The 18033-nt window shown below is 47.0% G+C and overlaps 1 protein-coding gene across 1 annotated transcript in view; it reads right to left on the bottom strand.

Moving 5' to 3' along the window:
- The window catches only part of ADAMTS15 (ADAM metallopeptidase with thrombospondin type 1 motif 15), a 28756-nt gene extending 18685 nt beyond the window's left edge, over positions 1–10071 (bottom strand). The window contains exon 1 of the mRNA XM_058687330.1: positions 8744–10071. Coding sequence (XP_058543313.1) covers positions 8744–9700 — 957 coding nt within the window. The 5' untranslated portion in view covers positions 9701–10071. The remainder of the gene's footprint in view (positions 1–8743) is intronic.
- Positions 10072–18033: the final 7962 nt, after the last annotated feature.

The raw sequence follows: 18033 nt of genomic DNA, 5'->3' as shown, positions 1-18033 counted from the left end.
CATAAAATAATTTAGGATTGGAGAGCCATGACTTGAAAGCAAGCACCTTGCAGTGGCCCAATCCACATTTACCATGCCCACTCCCTCCACGCCTCACCACAACTCCTCGTGGCCCTCCTTCCCACCTCCTCTCATTTCCCCAGCCACATACTGAGATGCTCATATTTTCCAGCAGTACGGGGTGGAGGACCCACAAAAATCAAGCACATTAACTTTTTTTTTAATGCAGCAGAAGATATGTGTTCTCATGCAGCCAACTTCCTACTCATTATGAACTCATAAGCATGTGGGCCAGTGCTTATATTCATGGCCACACCGCAGCTTCCAAGTATTGTACTCACACAACTTGGGAGTCAACCTCTCACTCTGTAGATGAGGAAACTGAAGCTCCATGAACTCACCCAAAGCCATACAGCTATTAACTAAAGAATGAGCTACTGAACCCTTTTGACACCAAGGCCAGCAGGGGTCTTTGGTCTGAACCACAGCACGCTAGTTAGGATAGCATAAGTACTGTTGAAAACCACCCTGCGCTTGTATTAATATTGTGCCTTTAACTTGTTTCCCATCTGAATCTCTGGCATGCATCTCTGTATTTCCTCATCCAACCCCAAATCTACCTCTGTTTGTAATCCCTAAGCATGGGAGGGCCTTGCTTTGCTAGAAGAAGGGGAAAAAAATAGCAATTCTGGGTGTCTGGGCAATGGGACTAGGGATGCCTGGTGAAGAAGAGAACCCACTCTGGAAACATCTATCAGCAGAGTGGGTTTCGCTAGAATATTAATTCCTCAAGATGTACAAAATGGTGTTACAGTGGGAGACCAAGGTAACTAAGACAAGAATAAGAGAAATCCAAAGCATGCAGGAAGACCAAGCTTTCTCTGGAAATCATCAGTTCAAGAGAGGATACATATCGAATACAATGTTAATAGCTAACACTGAGCTGCTACCAGGTGCCAGACACTGTTCTAAGAGCTTTCCTGTATTAGTTCTTGAATCTGTACAACAGCTTTATGAGGGAGATGCCATTGTCAGGCCCCATTTTACATATGAGGCTCAGAGAAGGTAAGTTACTAGCCCAGGATCAGTGAGCCCAAGGTCAGACAGGAAGGGAGGGGCAGAGTGAAGACTGAAATCCAGAAGTGCCGCCTGAGAGCTGAATGCTTCCCTCACATCAGTACTGCTTCCAGAGATGAAGGGGCTGGGGAATCTCAAGATGGCAAGACTTTCCAGCCCATACCCTCAGCCCCCAAAGCACAGGTTGGCCATTGAAGAGGGAGAGGCCTGGGAGAGGCCCGGGGAGAGGGGAATGACAGGATTGACTGCCAAGAGTGCTATTAGAGCAGCGCCTGCACCCCTTTCCTGGTTGAGCAAGCTCCTGGCTCCTTGCCCCACACCTGCACTGACACACTGACCCCGTCCCTCCTGTGCACCCTGTCTGCTGGCTCCCTACTGGGGCCTCTCCTTTCTCCAGGGCAAAAGCTGATGGCAAAGAGCCAACACGAAATGCCAGAAGAACCTGACCCCTCCCAACCCTGCAGCCTGACAGCTGAAAACGCTGAGTTAATGATCCCCAGGAAGGCAGGTGAGCTACCTAAGCACCCAGAGCTACACACACTCCTTTCACTAGTATCAGTGCCTTCCTCCCATGAATACACACTGAACAACGGCAGCATGCACGGCCCACTGGAGGAGCTACAAAGACACAAAAAAGTCTTTTTTTTTTTAGATTCATTTATTTATTTTTTAGATTCATTTATTATTTTTTAAAATAATTCTCCATCCCTTCCCCTGGGGTCTGCTAAGTTTCTCAAATTCCACATATGAATGAAAACATAAGATATCTTTTTCTTTTTTTAATTTTTTAATGTTTATTTATTTTTGAGAGAGAGAGACAGAGACAGAGAATGAGGAGGACACAGAGAGGGATATACAGAATCTGAAGCAGGCCCCAGGCTCCGAGCTGTCAGCACAGAGCCCAATGTGGGCTTGAACTCACAAACTGAAGATCATGGCTTGAGCTGAAGTCAGCTGCTTAACTGACTGAGCCACCCAGGCACCCCCAATATCTGTCTTTTTCTGACTGACTTATTTCACTTAGCATAATACCCTCCAGTTCCATCCATGTCTATTGCAAATGGTGAGATTTCGTTCTTTTTCATCACTGAGTAGTATTCCATTGTGTATATATACCACATCTTCTTTATCCATTCATCAGGTGATGGACATTTGGGCTCTTTCCATAATTTGGCTATTGTTGATAGTGCTGCTATAAACATTGGGGTTCACGTGCCCCTACAAATCAGCACTCCTTGCTTAAAGGAGTTTACAAGTCAGTGGAAATGTACTGAGTCCATAATTTTCACACAAAAACAGACATGTATTAAGTGTACTTACAAGTACAATGAGACAGAATGCTTTAAAACAGGGCCATCCCAAGTGTAAGTTCTGGCAAAGGATCTGTAGATAATTATTCAACAACAACAAACATACTGACAGACCACAAAGGTAGTGATGACAACAGGTGCCTATTCTGGAATACCCAGTAACTTATCCTTGATAATGCCTTTAAGTTCAGTACCATTGTCATCATCATTATCCTTCTGTGGATAAGGAAAGTGGAGTCCAGGTGGCTGATTCGTTCAATGACCATTGCTAAAAGTCAAGTGGCAGGACTGAAACTCAACTCTGCCTGACTCCAAGTCCATGTTCTTTCCATTGTGCCACACAGCCAAGACCAGGCATCAAGGCAAGGTGTGGGTAAGCACCATGAGTGGCACAAACATCTACCAAGAAGTTCAAAGACAGGATGAGAGCAAGACCAAAGGAGGGAGAAAACCTCATTTGCCTTCCTGTCTAAACCAGCGTTCAATAAAAAGAAAGAAGAAGATTCTGGTGCACATTCCTCCTGATGTTTATAGCAGCATTATCTACAAAAGCCAGATTATGGAAACAGCCCAAGTGCCCATCAACTGATGAATGGATAAAGAGGATGTGGTATATACATACAATGGAATATTACTCAGCCATCAAAAGGAATGAAATCTTGCCATTTATGACATGGTTGGAGCTAGAGAATATTATGCTAAGTGAAATAAGTCAGAAAAAGACAAATACCATATCATTTCACTCATATGTGGAATTTAAGAAACAAAACAAACAATCAAAAAGAGAGACACAAACCAAGAAACAGACTCTTAACTATAGAGAAAAAATAGATGGTTACCAGAGGGGAGATGTGTGGGGGGATGGGTTAAATAGGTGATGGTGATTAATGAGTGCACTCATGATGAGCACCAGGGGTTGTATGAAGTGCTGAATCACTAACTCATATACATGAAATTAATATTACACTCTATGTGAACAAACTGGAATTTAAATTTAAAAAAAAAGATTCTGGTGCACACTCCTTCCTCCAAACTTCCTCCCCCATCCTCCATTATTAATATAGGCTTCCTTATTTGGTATAAGTAAAAGAAGGAGGGAGAAGAACAATCACCTTCCAAGTCTGGGAGCAACCATATTCCACTCCTTCCTCTCCTCTTCCCCTTCCTCCCTCCTCCCTCCCAGAAGTAGTGTTCAGTTTCCATTCAGTGATAAAGATTTACAAACTCTTAAATACCAAAGCTACAGGTACCCCTCTTTGCTAATATCTTCCAAGGTCCAACTTCCAAAAGATTCTGACAAAACTATAACTCTCTTTATTGTATTGGGAGATATGTGTAAAATACATGTTATCATTTTATTACTTTTTTTTTAATGTTTTTTAACGTTTATTTATTTTTGAGACAGAGAGAGACAGAGCATGAACGGGGGAGGGTCAGAGAGAGAGGGAGACACAGAATCTGAAACAGGCTCCAGGCTCTGAGCCATCAGCACAGAGCCTGACGCAGGGCTTGAACTCACGAACCGCGAGATCATGACCTGAGCCGAAGTCGGACGCTTAACCGACTGAGCCACCCAGGCGCCCCTTATTACCTTTTTTTAATTGAACGCTAAATTTCACTGTCATATGGCAAGTCATTTATTATAGAAAGAACTAGCCTCTATCTCAACTGAGCCTCCAGAGTGCTGTTCCTCTCTACACAGTATAGAATACATGCATGTGCCCCCATAAAACATAGTACTACTCAAGGCCAAAACAAGGTAAGCACCAAGCTGGGGACTAAGAGGCAGAAAGGTGAGGACATGAATGAAGGAAACAGAAGAGAAGAGAACAATGGCAAGCAGCCTGCCCTGGAGAATCTCAAAAGAGGAGAATCAAGAGCATAGAAAAAGTGGTGAGGGGAGGAGATGGGGAGGGAACGGCATACAGTCCTACTAAGTGCAACAGAATAGGGGCACCCAGGTAGCTCAGTTGGTTGAACATACAGCTTCCACCCAGGTCATTATCTCATGGTTCATGAGTTTGAGCCCCACATGGGGCTCTGAGTTGACAGTGTGGAGTCTGCTTGGGAGTCTCTCTCTCTCTCTCTGCCCCTCCCCCACTCGTGCACTCTTACTCTCAAAATAAATAAATTTGAAAAATAATAATAAAAATAAAATAAGTGCAACAGAATAAATAAAGTAAATGAAGGAATACTCATGCAGAAAAACCACAAATGGCAAATCCTAAAAAACAAAGTCTGTTCAAAGGAGAAAATGTTACAAATAGCAAAACAGATGGTGGAATGGAGAAGAGGGACTCCTGCAACGCAGGAAACAAGTTTCCTTTCCCATCACCACCAGCTCCCAAGCCCAATACCTTCTTGCCACCTGTCCCTTGTCCCCTTCCCTCAGAGGGCCTTCCTGGCTCTAGCCACAAGAAGAACAATCCCCCACCGGACTTCCAACAGAGGGCTCATGCCTCCCCCATAGCACTTAACACACCCTTGTGTAATGAGCTATTTCCTTGTCAGGATCCCAGATATCCAGTGAATTCCTGAGAGCTAGAGGCCACATCTTAATATCTGTACCCCCACAGCCCAGGACAGTACCTGGAAATAACAGCTGCTCAATAAGCACTTTTGAAATGTAGAATAAATTCACGAAAGCTAGTCTGCCACAAAGTTACCCAAATTGCAGAGGCATCGGAGGTTAAGGGAGAGCAGATCGAGAGAAATGCAATCCTACTGAGCCCCAGCACCAAATACCTCATTCCTGCTGCCCAAGGCAACAAGAAGCCACTGAAACTTGTCTTCTCATGGAAATGAATGTCCACCCAGAAAGACTGGCTGTAATTCTCCACAGATCCTGGTTCCAATCCCGTGCTGACCTCACCCTGCTGTTATGAGTCTGGAGACTGATTGCTTTGCAGAATCAGATGTGCACTCCTTCTCCAAGACCGTGAACTGACTCTGAATCTTTAAGAAAACTCCTCAAATTGCCAAAATATTTGTTGTATGATCAATTCTTTTTTTCTCCTTTGTGCACAGCAAAGTCTCCTCCCTGGGTCATGTCTTTCCCGTGTTTTGATTTCAACACCCCACGCCCCTCCCTCTGCCTGCCAAGAGGACAGCAGCGTCTCCCCATAGTCTGGGCCCAGACTTGTTTTCATGCACAGCAACTCTGACAGTGGGTCAACAGGGGTGCTCCAGTGCCCATCAGTCCCAATGCTCCCACTGTTCCCCCTTCAGGTACCTGGCACCTGGAGCTCTACAGGTGCTGTTCTCGCCTCTTCCTCATAGGAGGAAGTACAGTCTGATGGAGACTGACCCTTCCCTGCTTCCTTCCTGTGTGCTATCAGAGTCACCAGCCATTTTTCAGAATTTTCTGGGGCAACCAAGGAATAGGTGACTCTAAAGATGTCTGACAGTTCAAGATCCATTATAGACCAAAGGTGATTAACAAAATAAGCACATTTCTAGAAACTTGTTATCCAAACAAACCATATACAATTCACCCTTGCACAATATGAGGGTTAGAGGCACTGACCCCCATTGCAGTCGAAAATCCACACATAACTTTTGGCTCCCTAAACACTTAACTACAAATACCCTAGCGCTGACCAAAACATACCAGTAACAGTCAATTAACACATGTTTTGTATGCTATATGTATTATACGCTGTACTCTTACAGTAGAGTAAGCTAGAGAAAAGAAATTGTTATTAAGAAAATCATAAAAGAAAATCCATTTATAGTCCTATACTGTATTGGAAAAAGTCCACCTGTAAGTAGACCCATGCAGTTCAAACCCATGTTCAAGGGTCAACTGTAAATATAGATAGATAGATAGATAGATAGATAGATAGATAGATAGATATAGATAGATAGATAGATATGCAATCCTACTGCATATCCTATATATATATATATATATATATGTATATATGTATATATATATATATATATATATATGTCCTCATTTTAGTTTGAAAAAGCATTGCTTACACCAACATTACAATAATCAGGGAAGTTCATACCCGACTTAAAGGATTACTACTAAACCTTACAAAGTAAAACACAAGTTTCTCTTGCGTTGGAGTGCAGCAGGAGACTCCTCCAGGTTCCCGGAGACCACATCTGCCTTCATCTACAAAGAGCAGCTGCAGGCTCGTGTTCTCACCACATACTGTACCTTCCCCAGGGGAATTCAGGAATGAGCAGTTCCTAAGACCCTGAGAATGCTGCAGGCCCTGAAGTCTGTGCTGGCAAGGAGGCGAGGCAGAGATGTTTACTCGAAAGCATTAAGCACATACCTGGATGTCGGTCCTGCCAACACAGCTTCCCCACTTTCTGGCTTCGCCCTCTAGAAGCCTAAGAGAAAGACAGCTTCCAAAATTCACATCTTGCACATCACTGCTTCTGACCCAAGTGGCCATGCATCTTGTACCCATTATGCATGGTTAGCATAGCCCCTGGGTCTAGACACCACTGACAAACAGAAGCTGTCATGCTGCTTGATTGCTTCTTCTTTAAAACGCGAATCCTTCTGATGATGTGGCCCATACTCCCAGCAGGAGTCCTCTTTCTAGGGCTGGCTCCAAAAGTCAACCTAACCACAAAGCAGTGGAGACTGAGGTCTGTTACGTTAGAAGCACTGAGTGACCTCCACAGGGGCATCCCAGGTAGCAGATGGGCCAACAGCTGCTTTGCCCATTAAGATATCCTGTTCTTGGCCTTTGCTTTTTCCCCCCCAGCAATCTGACTGCCGAGTTGGTCTGTGTGCAGAGGTCGAAGCCACCTCCTCTGCAGTTTCCCCATGACTCAGACAGTGTGTGCAGGGGCTGGGCAGTGGCAGCTCTACAGACCTCAATTGGAAGAATGAGTGCAAGGAAACAGACTCAGGCCAAAGACCTCCCTAGAGGAACCAGGTGGTGGGAGGAGAAGGCTGGGAAAAGAGGAAGTTCAATTCCAGAAGGGGACAGGCGGTGCCAAATGGGTTAGTGTGGAAGACTTTAGCTCCAGCCCGGTGTGTGCCAGTGCAGCTCTGAGTGGCCTTTGGAAACAGTGGAGAGTGAGAGCCCCATGGGTAACCAAGGATTCTGTGCCATTCCCAGAATGACGTGGTTATGATAATAACAAAACAAGAGCATGGCACCAATTCAAGTTGCAACCCCCAAAATCAGAGGAAGTGGGTCACTTGGATGCCCCTCTTCCTCCCAGTCCCATGAATCTGAGAAATTTCAAGAATCCAAAATCTTCAACGTACCCAGTCACCACAATACCTGTGAATGTAAATTTTCATAAAGCCATAGCAAAGAGCAGAGGTGCTTCTGTGATCTGACCATCTTTCCATTCCCAACACTCAGTACCTTTCCAGTCCTGCACCTGGGGTCTCCAGATGCTCTTTACTAAGCTCACACCACCTGCACACTGCCAGGGGCAGAAACTGGAGCCCTATAGTCAAGTGTGGTCATCAGAAGTTTCAGAGAATCGGTGTCATAAGTAACCTCTGCTGCTCTGCTCCATAACACACATCAGGGCAAATGGGTCACCCTCGGCCAAGAAGGAAATGGGAAAATTGAGAGATTTTTCCCAACTCGGCTCCAAGTGCAACTCCACTTGAAACTCCAACCTCCAAACAGGTGCTTCAACTAGATGGCCTGCTCTGAATGGACTGGAATCCCCTCAAATAGAAGGCAGGCCCAGCACACAAGGGTACAGGAGAAGCAGCAAAGAAGGACGGAATGCTCCCAGTACTTGAGTCTGTCTTTTTCATTTCAACCCACAAAATATCCCAATTGATTCCCTTCGTCCCAATCCAGGTTTTCCAGGCCCAGGACAGAGGATAACTGAACATGTTACCCAGAAGAAATGTAGCCAGGCTCCGAACTGGAATGCTTGCATCACCTTCCAGTTTCACAAGAAGAGAAAAGAAGCCTCAGAAGAGCTGTCTGGAAGGATTTAGACGCCCTGGTTGAATAGGGGCGGACCTTTCCCGACCCCTCCAACACCATCCTCAGAGCGCCTCCTATCTGCCTTGGAGATACACTGCGACTCCGGGGCGGCAACTTCCTGGGTTCCGGCCCCTCCGCGCCTGATCTAGGAGGCGCTGATTGGCCACGCCAGGCCAACACCTTCTGAAGTTGCAGGCGCTCCTCAGACAGCCCACGTGCATCCAGATGCGCGTGAGCCGACGCTCCACGGAGCCTAGGAGCGGACTGTCCCTGTTAGAACCAAAGTGGGAGACGGGAGAGATCAACAAAATTTTAACCCGGGGTCACTTGCTTGGCACAAAGGGCATTTGGAGAGCTAAGGACGGTGACCCTAAGAAAATGGGGTTATCTGGGTCCAAAGAGGTGACAGATCATCTAACTCACCTGCCTGGTGAAGAGGATGGCTGTGTCCCAGTACTCTGGGTGTTTGTCACTCACTTTATTCAGCTTCTTCTGCCAGGCGCAGAAGTTGCGCAGCGTCAGGGCCGCATTGCCCGTGACCTTGGGCCCGGCGTCGCGGTCTCCAAGAAGTAGCACCTTGACCACAACGATGGTGATGGGGTTGAGGATGCTGGGATGGCGGTAGAGTCGCGCCGCTGTGGCCAGCAGCGTCAGCAAGTAATGCTCCAAGTCCGCGCCGTGGAACTTCACCATTGACTCGTCTGCCACCACCAGTGTCTCCACGAACCGCGGGATAGACACGAAGCGCTTGGCGCGCCCGGACCTGCGCCGGCTGCGACTCTCTCCTAAGCCGGTCCCTCGCGGCTTATAAGGGTCCAGCGCCCGCAGGATGGCGGGGTTCCAGCCTGAGGCCACCCCGCAGCGAGAGGTGGGATCTCCGGGTGGCCCGCCAGGGGCGCCCCGGCGCTGGAGGAGGTGTGCGCCCTGGCTGTTGCGCTGCACTGCCTGCGCGCTGGCGTTGGGGAGTGGGCTAATGACATACTCGGCGCCTCCGTAGCCAAAAGCTCCGCGTAGACCCCCGCACAGGCTCACAGCGGCGAAGGAGTCTGGTTCGGCGTTCACGTCCCCAGAGTAGAAGCAACGTCGCAAGTCTGCAGAGCTCCCGGTGAGTCCCGCGAGGGGGACGCCCAGATGCTCAGTGGCGAAGGCGGGCGCCAGGAACTGAGCATCTGGAGTTAAGTGTAGGTAAAAGTCCTCCTGAAATGCTGTGATCTGAAAAATGAGTCCCTGGTGCCCGGAGTCCTCGGGACCCCTCCGGTAGTAGTGGCGGCCATTGATGTCCGGGTCCAGTCGAATGGGAACCACCACCTCCTGCTCTGGTTCTGCCCCGCCAGCGGGTCCCCCGGCGAGAGCCAGGGTTAAGATGCCCAGCAGAAGCATGGCGCCGGGCAGCGCACTGCCGCACTCTCAGAAGGGCTCGGCGCGGCTCCCCGGCCGCCGGCGAGTCTCCTTGCAGCAGGCACACGGGAACCACCAACGCTCCGGGGCAGTCCGCAGCTCCCAGAAAGCAGAGCAAAGGGAGAGAGACTCCTCCCAGAGCAGTGAGCGTGCACCGAACAGCCCGCGCCTCCTACCTGTGCCTTTCCAAGCAAAGCGCGCCCTGGGAGCTTAAGTACAATCGCTGTCAAGTGCAAGGACAGAGATTTGCAGCCGAGAACTAGAGGGAGGTGCCGGGCCACTTCGAACCGCAGCCACTCGCTGCGCTGAGAGCCAGGAGCTGGGCGAGCCTATTAAAGGCCCCCTCCTCTTTGGACTGCCCAGTCAGCGCCCCTCCCTCTCTCCCCTCCCAGCCTCCCAAAGCTTGCAGCCCGAACCTCCCTCCAGGGGCCACCGGAGAACTCGGTCCCGCCTCCAGAGCGAAGAGCCACTTGGCGGGGAGGGAGTGGCGTTGAGCTGAGGCAGGAGGCGTGGGCTGGCTAGAGAAACCAACGCTTACAGTCTCGGTTCGCATTTTGCCCTCGCGTTATGCCCCAGTGCCCCCATACACCAGTTACTTCCGTCCCGATCGACATCTGTCTGCTCCCTGGGTCAAGGCCTTTATCTCAGGGCAGTTAGGGTCAGGAGCTGGGAATGAAGACTCACCGTTGACCCCTCCCCTCCCCTCCCCATCCTAGGCCCGCCTCACCCCTCCCGTTGCAACGTCCCTCCTGTTTCTTCATCACAGAGTCCCCTAAAAGACCCAGAACCAAGAATTGTCCCTGTAAATGTCATATCGTCAGAAGGACGAATTCCCAGGAACACGGAGAACCCTTCTCGAACCCGTGTAGGCCTACAGTCTGCCCTGAGGCAGTGGTGTGCTGGGTGGGCTGGTTCAGAGGTTAAATTTTCAGGGATTTTGCCAGGTGGCTGTTAAACACCACCGTTACTAAAAATTACACTATATAACTTACAACCATAAATTGTTTAATAACAAAGCCCATCACTTCCTAATTATTTAACTGTAATCTATGCCCTTGAGCCTCCAGAACCACCAACCCTCCAGGACAGCCCACAGCTCCCAGAAAAGACAGCAAAGGAGGTGAAAGTATGATGGAAATATTAAATGCTACCTCATTCAGGGACATCACAATAAGAGCTGGAAACAGGTCCCAGGGGGAGTACCTACACCACCAAATGGGCAACTGCTATCACCTAGGGCTTGGGGAAGGGAAGAGAACCAGTGGGCCAGCACCAATGCCTGGAGGGGATGTGCAGAAAGGGGTGGTTTTCCTGCCAGAGAGGGGCTGAGGGACTGGTGGGCAATAGGAATATCTGCCAGTACTTCCTTCGAGTTTCTCTCGTTAGATCCTTGACCAGGTACCACGTAGGACACTTGAAGGGAAGGCTGAGTGTGGGTCAGTGGGGACAAGACCATCAAGCCATGAGTTCCCATCTAGTTCCAACATAGTCTGGGGAGCCCTGTTTCAGGCACTGGTCCCCAAGATGCTCTGTACCTCTCCAAAAAATCCCCTTCTTTCTTCTGACAAGGAAAAAATGCAAGTAGAGGAAAGAAGGTCTTTGTAGTTTCTCCTAGTATCTAGAACATCTTGTCAGAATCAAAAGGCTCCAAGTGAGTTTCCAAGAGGAGAGGACAGGACAGGGGAGGATGCAGTGATTTGAAGCATGAAGTGGGGTGGTGCAGAAGAATTTTGGAATTTTCTTAGGGACATGGCTGCTCAAGTGAACAACTCTACTGCTAAAGGAAAGAGAATGCCAGGACCGGTCCATCAGTTAAGAGTACTTTTTGCCCATTACCTTCTCCCCACAAAAGACTCAGTCTTCCAAGAGCCCCCTGGCACCTTGGAACAGGAAGCCTGCTCAGATACCCATATTTCTCCTGGGCCCCTCCTCAATTGAGATGCACGGGGCTGAAATTCATTATGTGAACGAGTAAGAGATGGGTGTTTATGCTCTATAAATGCAAGGGAGCATGTGCATATGGCAGGAATGTATATGAGAGCAAGGAGATTCAAATTTACAAAGCCCTTGTGTGTTTGAGTGTTTCAAGAGGGCCTATAATTAAAGGAAAACTCAGACAGACCAAGGGCAATCATAAGTCACTTATTTAGAGCAAGCAATTGTTTTCCTACACCCAGCAGTTTTAATGATGGGTTACAAGGTTTCCAAAGACATTTTACTTTCACTGTGGTGGTTGGGGTTCGGTAAGGGCTGTGCCATGTCAATCAAGATGGCAGGCTCAGGGAGAGGAAGCCCTTCTCCACCTGTGTGTCTTGCTTCCTCTTCCCCAACCATGGTCCAACTGTTCTCACCACTGGGCACAGAAACCAGCCATGTGGACTTTCTCAAAGGCACTGGCATGCATTGAGCACTCACTCTGTGCTGAGCACCACACCAAGAATCTCATGTGTGTTATCTTACTTAATGCTTATCTGTCCCCTCTTGGAGGCTACAGTTCTGTCCAGTCACTTCCACCAGGTTCGTGTATCTAGGGATATGCTGAAATAGATTACAAACAACATTCGAGTAGAAGGCAGAATTCAGCATCAACCCTCCATTTCCATCACTAATCTGATACTCTGACTCTTAATTTTCCCATCTGTCAAAAGAGGAGGGATTACCCTAGACCAGAGGTCTTCTCTTAGAGGACCGCATTAGAAATCTCTGGTCTATATGATATCTAAGATCACTTCCAGATCAAATATTTCATGACAGTTTGACACCTATGGAAGGCAACATTGCATGATGATTAAAAGTCTAGGCTCAGAGGACCCAGAGGTGTAACCTTGCTCCACCAACCTCAGTTGTGCAATCTCAGGTACATGACTATGTGACTGGACCTCCCGAAGCCTCAGCTTCTTCATTATTAAAGTTAGGATAATAATACTACCCATCTCTATCATTACTATGAAGATTAAATAAGTTAATGCTTAAAAAGTGCTCGGACATGCTTGGTACATAAAAAAATGATTCTTAAATGTTATTTAATAACTAATATTCTCATTAGCCATTATTATTATTATCAAGCCTTCCTTGGCCCTCCAAGATAACTGCCATCATCACCTTTTGAAGTCTTCTGATATTCCTAACAGGGAAGGGATGGAAGCTAATGGGAACAACCTCTCCTAGCTCTGCCCAGAAACCTCCAATGTCACTTCGACCACCCCACCTCACATTAGGACACTGCTGTTGCCTCCCTCTGGCTTCTGCCTGTCCTCCACCATCTTCTTTTTTATTTAATCTTTATTTATTTTTGAGAGACATAGAGAGCGAGCTAGTGGGGGAGGGGCAGAGAGAGAGGGAGAGAGAGGATCTCAAGCAGGTCCCAAGCTGTCAGTGTGGAGGCTGATGCAGGGCTCGAACCCACAAACCATGAGATCATGACCTGAGGTGAAACCAAAAGTCGGACACTTAGCCAGCTGAGCCACCCAGGAGTCCCCCTCCACCATCTTAAGATCTTTGAGAAATAAAAAGCCAAAAACAACTCCTTCCCTCCAAAGAAAGACTGCGAGTGTAGTCCATGGTGTCAAATCTAAATACTTCAGCTTGGCCAGTTATGCCTTTTGCCAACTAGGCCGACCTCTCCCTGCCCTTCAGGTCTCCAGCCAGGTGCTGCCTCCTGAGAGGGGACTTCTTAGGCCACCTGATCTAAGAAGCTCCAAATCATGACCATGTTTCCATGTTTTATTTTTTCCATGGAATTTAATTCTATTTAAACCTGTTTTATTCACTTGGATCTTAACTTTCTCATCCCAACTGGAACGAAAGTGGGACCTTGTCTGTTTCATTCCCTATTATATCCCCCAAGGCCTGGCACAGTGCATGGCAAATAGGAGCTCTCCATTCATAGTGAGTGGATAAATCGACTCAGTTCTAATTCCAGCTTGGTCACTCATAGTCTATGAAACTCTGGAAAAGGTACTTCATCTCTGGGGGCATCTGGGTGACTCAGTTGAGCCTCTGACTCTTGATTGCAGCTCAGGTCATGTCTCATGGTTTGTGTGTTTGAACCACATATCGGGCAATGCAGATCCTGCTTGAGATTGTCTTTCTCTCATTCTCTGTCTGCCCCTCCCCTTCTCTCTCTCTCTCTCTCTCTCTCTCTCTTTCTCTCTCTCAAAATAAATAAATAAACTTAAAAAAAGATACTTCATCTCTAAAATGGGGATAAGACTAGCTTTTAGGAGAGTTTGGAGTGCCTGACACGCTGCTCCCATGATTATTAACTCTCTTCAACTCTCTGATGGAAAGCTCAGCCCAGTAGCCTAGTCACCTAGCCCACTCATTTCCTAGTTGAGGCAGCTGAAGTCCAGAGGGATGGTTACTTATCTAAGGCTCCCAGCCAGCTGCTTTGCTCATGTCATAAACTTGTTTCTCTCTACCCTTTACATGAAAACCTGGCTCTAACTTGCCTTCTTCTGCCCAGAAGCTGTTCTTACAATATGCATAGCTTTGTGTAAACCATTTCTTCCATATAGGATGCCCTCTCAGCCTCCTCTATGCCTATGGATTTAACTTTCACCTCCTATGTGAAAGCACTTCACTTAACTCACACAGCACAGCTTTGTTCCTTGTTTCTCAATTCCTTCAGTGTATGCTTATTCCATTTCTAACATAAGAATATTCCGTTTGGGGTACCTGGGTGGCTCAGTCAGTTAAGCATCTGACTTTGGCTCAGGCCATGGTCTCACAGCCTGTGAGTTCAAGCCCCACATCGGGCTCTGTGCTGACAGCTCAGAGCCTGGAGCCTACTTCAGATTCTGTGTCTTTGTCTCTCTCTGCCCCTCTCCCGCTCATTCTCTCTCTCTCTCTCTCTCTCTCTCTCTCTCTCTCTCTCTCTCTTTCTCTCTCTCTCTCAAAAATAAATAAACATTTAAAAAATTTTTAAATAATATTCTGTTTGAACTTGCCTTTTCTGATTAAATGTTCAACCCTTTTCCTGAACTGGGCTATGGCCACAACAGACTAGACCAGAAACTCACCAAAACCAGGGCTTCCTTTTCTTTCATGTCCTCTTCCACAACAACACCCAAAGCAGGTGTTGACTGCTAGGCTGAGCCATGTGGATGCAGGAGGCTCCAGGTAGGAAATCATCCCTAAAGGAGGATGCACAGAGGACAAAAGGAGGCAGCCACAATGATTCAGTTTGGAGACTTAGACTTCATTTCTCTCAGATTGTGACTTTTTTCAACATGAGAACCAAAAATGACTTCCGCCTACCTGGAAAATCAAGCATCCTGGAGGATCTCCCCAAACAGGAAAAAAAAATATTAAGGAAAAAAGAGAATGGGTAGGTGAAAAAATAAGAGATGATCTCTATGGTCTAGGCAATATTTTAATGAGGAGGGAAGTGACTGACAGAGGTCTCCCCATCGTTCAAATGGGGTCTACCCATGTTAGGACTCATTGGTCTACCATGTTAGAACTTAACTTAGGCTTAAATTAGATTCTTCATTCTTTGTCAAAGATCTCTAAAAGCCCCAGATGTATTCAATGTGCTCTTCATGGAAACTGCACCGCAGAAATGGGCAAAGCACACGACATCTAGAAAAGGCGTGGGTTTGAGGAAGCTTCTTGGAAGATTCAAGGAGTGTTAAGCCACTGAGCTGCATCATCCACTGGCTTCCACCAGTGCTGGATTCCTTGGCCACTCTTCTCCCAGATGTGGAGACAGCTGAAGCAGCTGGAGATTCATCTGAGACCCCATGAATTATAACCCTGGGCCTGGGTCCATTCTTCTTTGCTCAGAGGAAATACTTAACTCTACTTTTTCCCTCTCAGCCACCCACTCTGTTTGGTTCTCTGGGGCAAAGTATTTCATAGAAATCCCTCTGGTACTTAAGTCCTGTATTTGTTCTCTTGGATGCTAGGAGGTGAGAACAAAGGGTCCTGACTTGGCTTGAGGAAACTCATCAAACCATGGTTCCCTGCTGCCTCCTGCTTATACCCTGAACCTCCCCCTTATGCAGTTTGAAAAACAGCTGCTACCCTTGGATCTCAGGCTTCCCAATTTAATCATTCATTTTATAGATTTACACACACACACACACACACACACACCCACGTAAATTACTTTGGAGCACTTGGCTGTTCAAGAGATAACTAGCACTCAGGCTGGTGGAGGAGAAAAAACTAGAAGGGAGAAGAAATGAATACTAAATCCTCCACTCCTGTCTGGGGATTTAGAAAGAAGTTTTTTCTGCCAAACTATCGTCTATCCCCTCTGCTCCTCCCAGTATACTCTTTTCCTGTCACCATCAGCACCCAGAATAGTAGCTTCAAACTGGGCACTTGAACTTGAGCCTCAGGCCACCAGCCACCATCAGCAGGAAAGCACCACCCCTGAACTTTAGTACATTAGACAAGGATCCAAAAAAAAATGCATCATTCCTCCCAGGTGACTATGTTTTCTTCCCTCGGCACATTTTCCTTCTTAAAAAATTTACTTGACATACACAAAAGAGTGTGTGATTTGTAAAACGAGTTCTTACATATGATCAGACTTCATCTTCACAGAAACACTTGGGGAGGGAAAATGGTAGGACAGGAATTACTGGCATCTCCACTTTGGACAATTAAAACTAAGACTTAAAGAGGTTAGGGGGATAGACAAAGGTCATCTGATTAGTAAGTAGCAAGAGGAAGACTGGAACACTCACCTGGTATTAAGTCCCAGCCCAGAATGTTTCCTCTCTATGTCACTCAGCTGCCTCTCTTCTGGCAAGACCGTGCCATTTTCCTCACTCCCAACGTGGGCACACCCCTTCTGGCCTGTCGTATACCCCCAGCACGCAGTTCTTTCCTCATCTTCCTTCCATACCCACACCCCTCACACTCCTTGAATGCTTGCTCACAAGCTAGTTTAAATAGGATTTATAGGAACACCGTGACTTGCCTGGAAGCCAAGTCCGACTCTAGATCAACACCTAACTTGATGGCCTCATTGTGACTGGTCTACTGTCTTTGGAGCCTTTACAAAAAGCCACAGAGAACACTCATCACAGAGGAGTACTATTTAATTTGTATTAAGAGAGCATTTTTTTCTGTTGTATTCATTTTCACTTCCTTCCCTCCAGGCTACGGCACTAAGGGGATTCGACTCACTGCAAGTCAGTAGAGATCACAGTTTGCTCTAATGTAGTGATTCTTCACCATTTGGAGGCTATGGAGATGTTATAAACACTGTGAAACCTCATCCCTAGAAAAGTACCAGGAATGTACACACACTTGAAACTTGGCCCATAACTTTGGCAGATTTGTACTCTCAGAAGCCCATTCCCTAGCTCCTGAACTATACCAAGCAAGCCCTGCCCATGCCCAAACAGGAAGAAGCCTCTTTTCACACATGTTGTTAAAATACTTGAAAATCAGATATGGTTGCTCCAGGACCTGAGCCTAAAACACCAGCCCTTATATGACTGAGAAATCAGGAGCATGGAACAGTCAAGCTGACTGCACAAAATTGCAGATCTTCAAGCCAGGGCTTAGCCCCAGCTCTGTTTGATGTTGGGTTATTTGGGGATGCTAGTTAAATGGCCCAGTCTCCAGGAACTTTGAATTCCTTACTCATGAAAATGGAGTAATATTCTTATTATCATCAGTAAGAACACAATGAGCCCACAGAGTAAATAGCACTATGTGGGACTCTTGTAATTAGAAAGTATGATATAGGTCTCACTTCCGGAGTTTCCAATTTCTCTGATTTGTTCTGCCAAAAAAAAAAAAAAAAACATGAAGTGAGCTGTAAGCTCTTTCTCTCTTCATGTAGGTAAAATTAGGGGGTAGGTACATAGCCTTTGGAAACCCAGGACAGCCAACCCTTCCCATCTGCGCTGTGTTCCTCCACTCTTGTCTCCTCCAAGCATTCTAGCCCCACCCCTCCACCTGCTACACTCCCTGTCTTCCCCACCCCACCCAGCCCCTGCTCTGCTTTCTGCCCTCTCTCTAATTCTTCTCATACATCTTCAATTCCTTTCCTCAAAATTTGCTGCTGCCTGCATCTTAATTTACACTCAGGTGAAAACAACTGATAACAGTTTCAAAGTGCTTCCCATTCACATATATTTACACCTTTAAAGTATCAAAGTCTTGTTCAAAATACAGTTGTGATGGTGGAATTTCAGACAGGACCAACAAAGAAGGTTCTTTAAGAGGGAACAAGGGGTCTCACAAAGCCTTCCTAGGCAAGGTCACCACTAAAGTTGAACAAACCACCTGCACAGCAACAGATTCCATCTCTCCACCTGTCTGTCATCCATCATGCCTCTTACTGGACC

The sequence above is a fragment of the Neofelis nebulosa genome, chromosome 10, assembly GCF_028018385.1.
Source record: "Neofelis nebulosa isolate mNeoNeb1 chromosome 10, mNeoNeb1.pri, whole genome shotgun sequence".
NCBI classification, from domain to species: Eukaryota; Metazoa; Chordata; class Mammalia; order Carnivora; family Felidae; genus Neofelis; species Neofelis nebulosa.
Note: the sequence above shows the minus strand (reverse complement) of the source record. Positions and strands in the feature narration are given on the sequence as shown.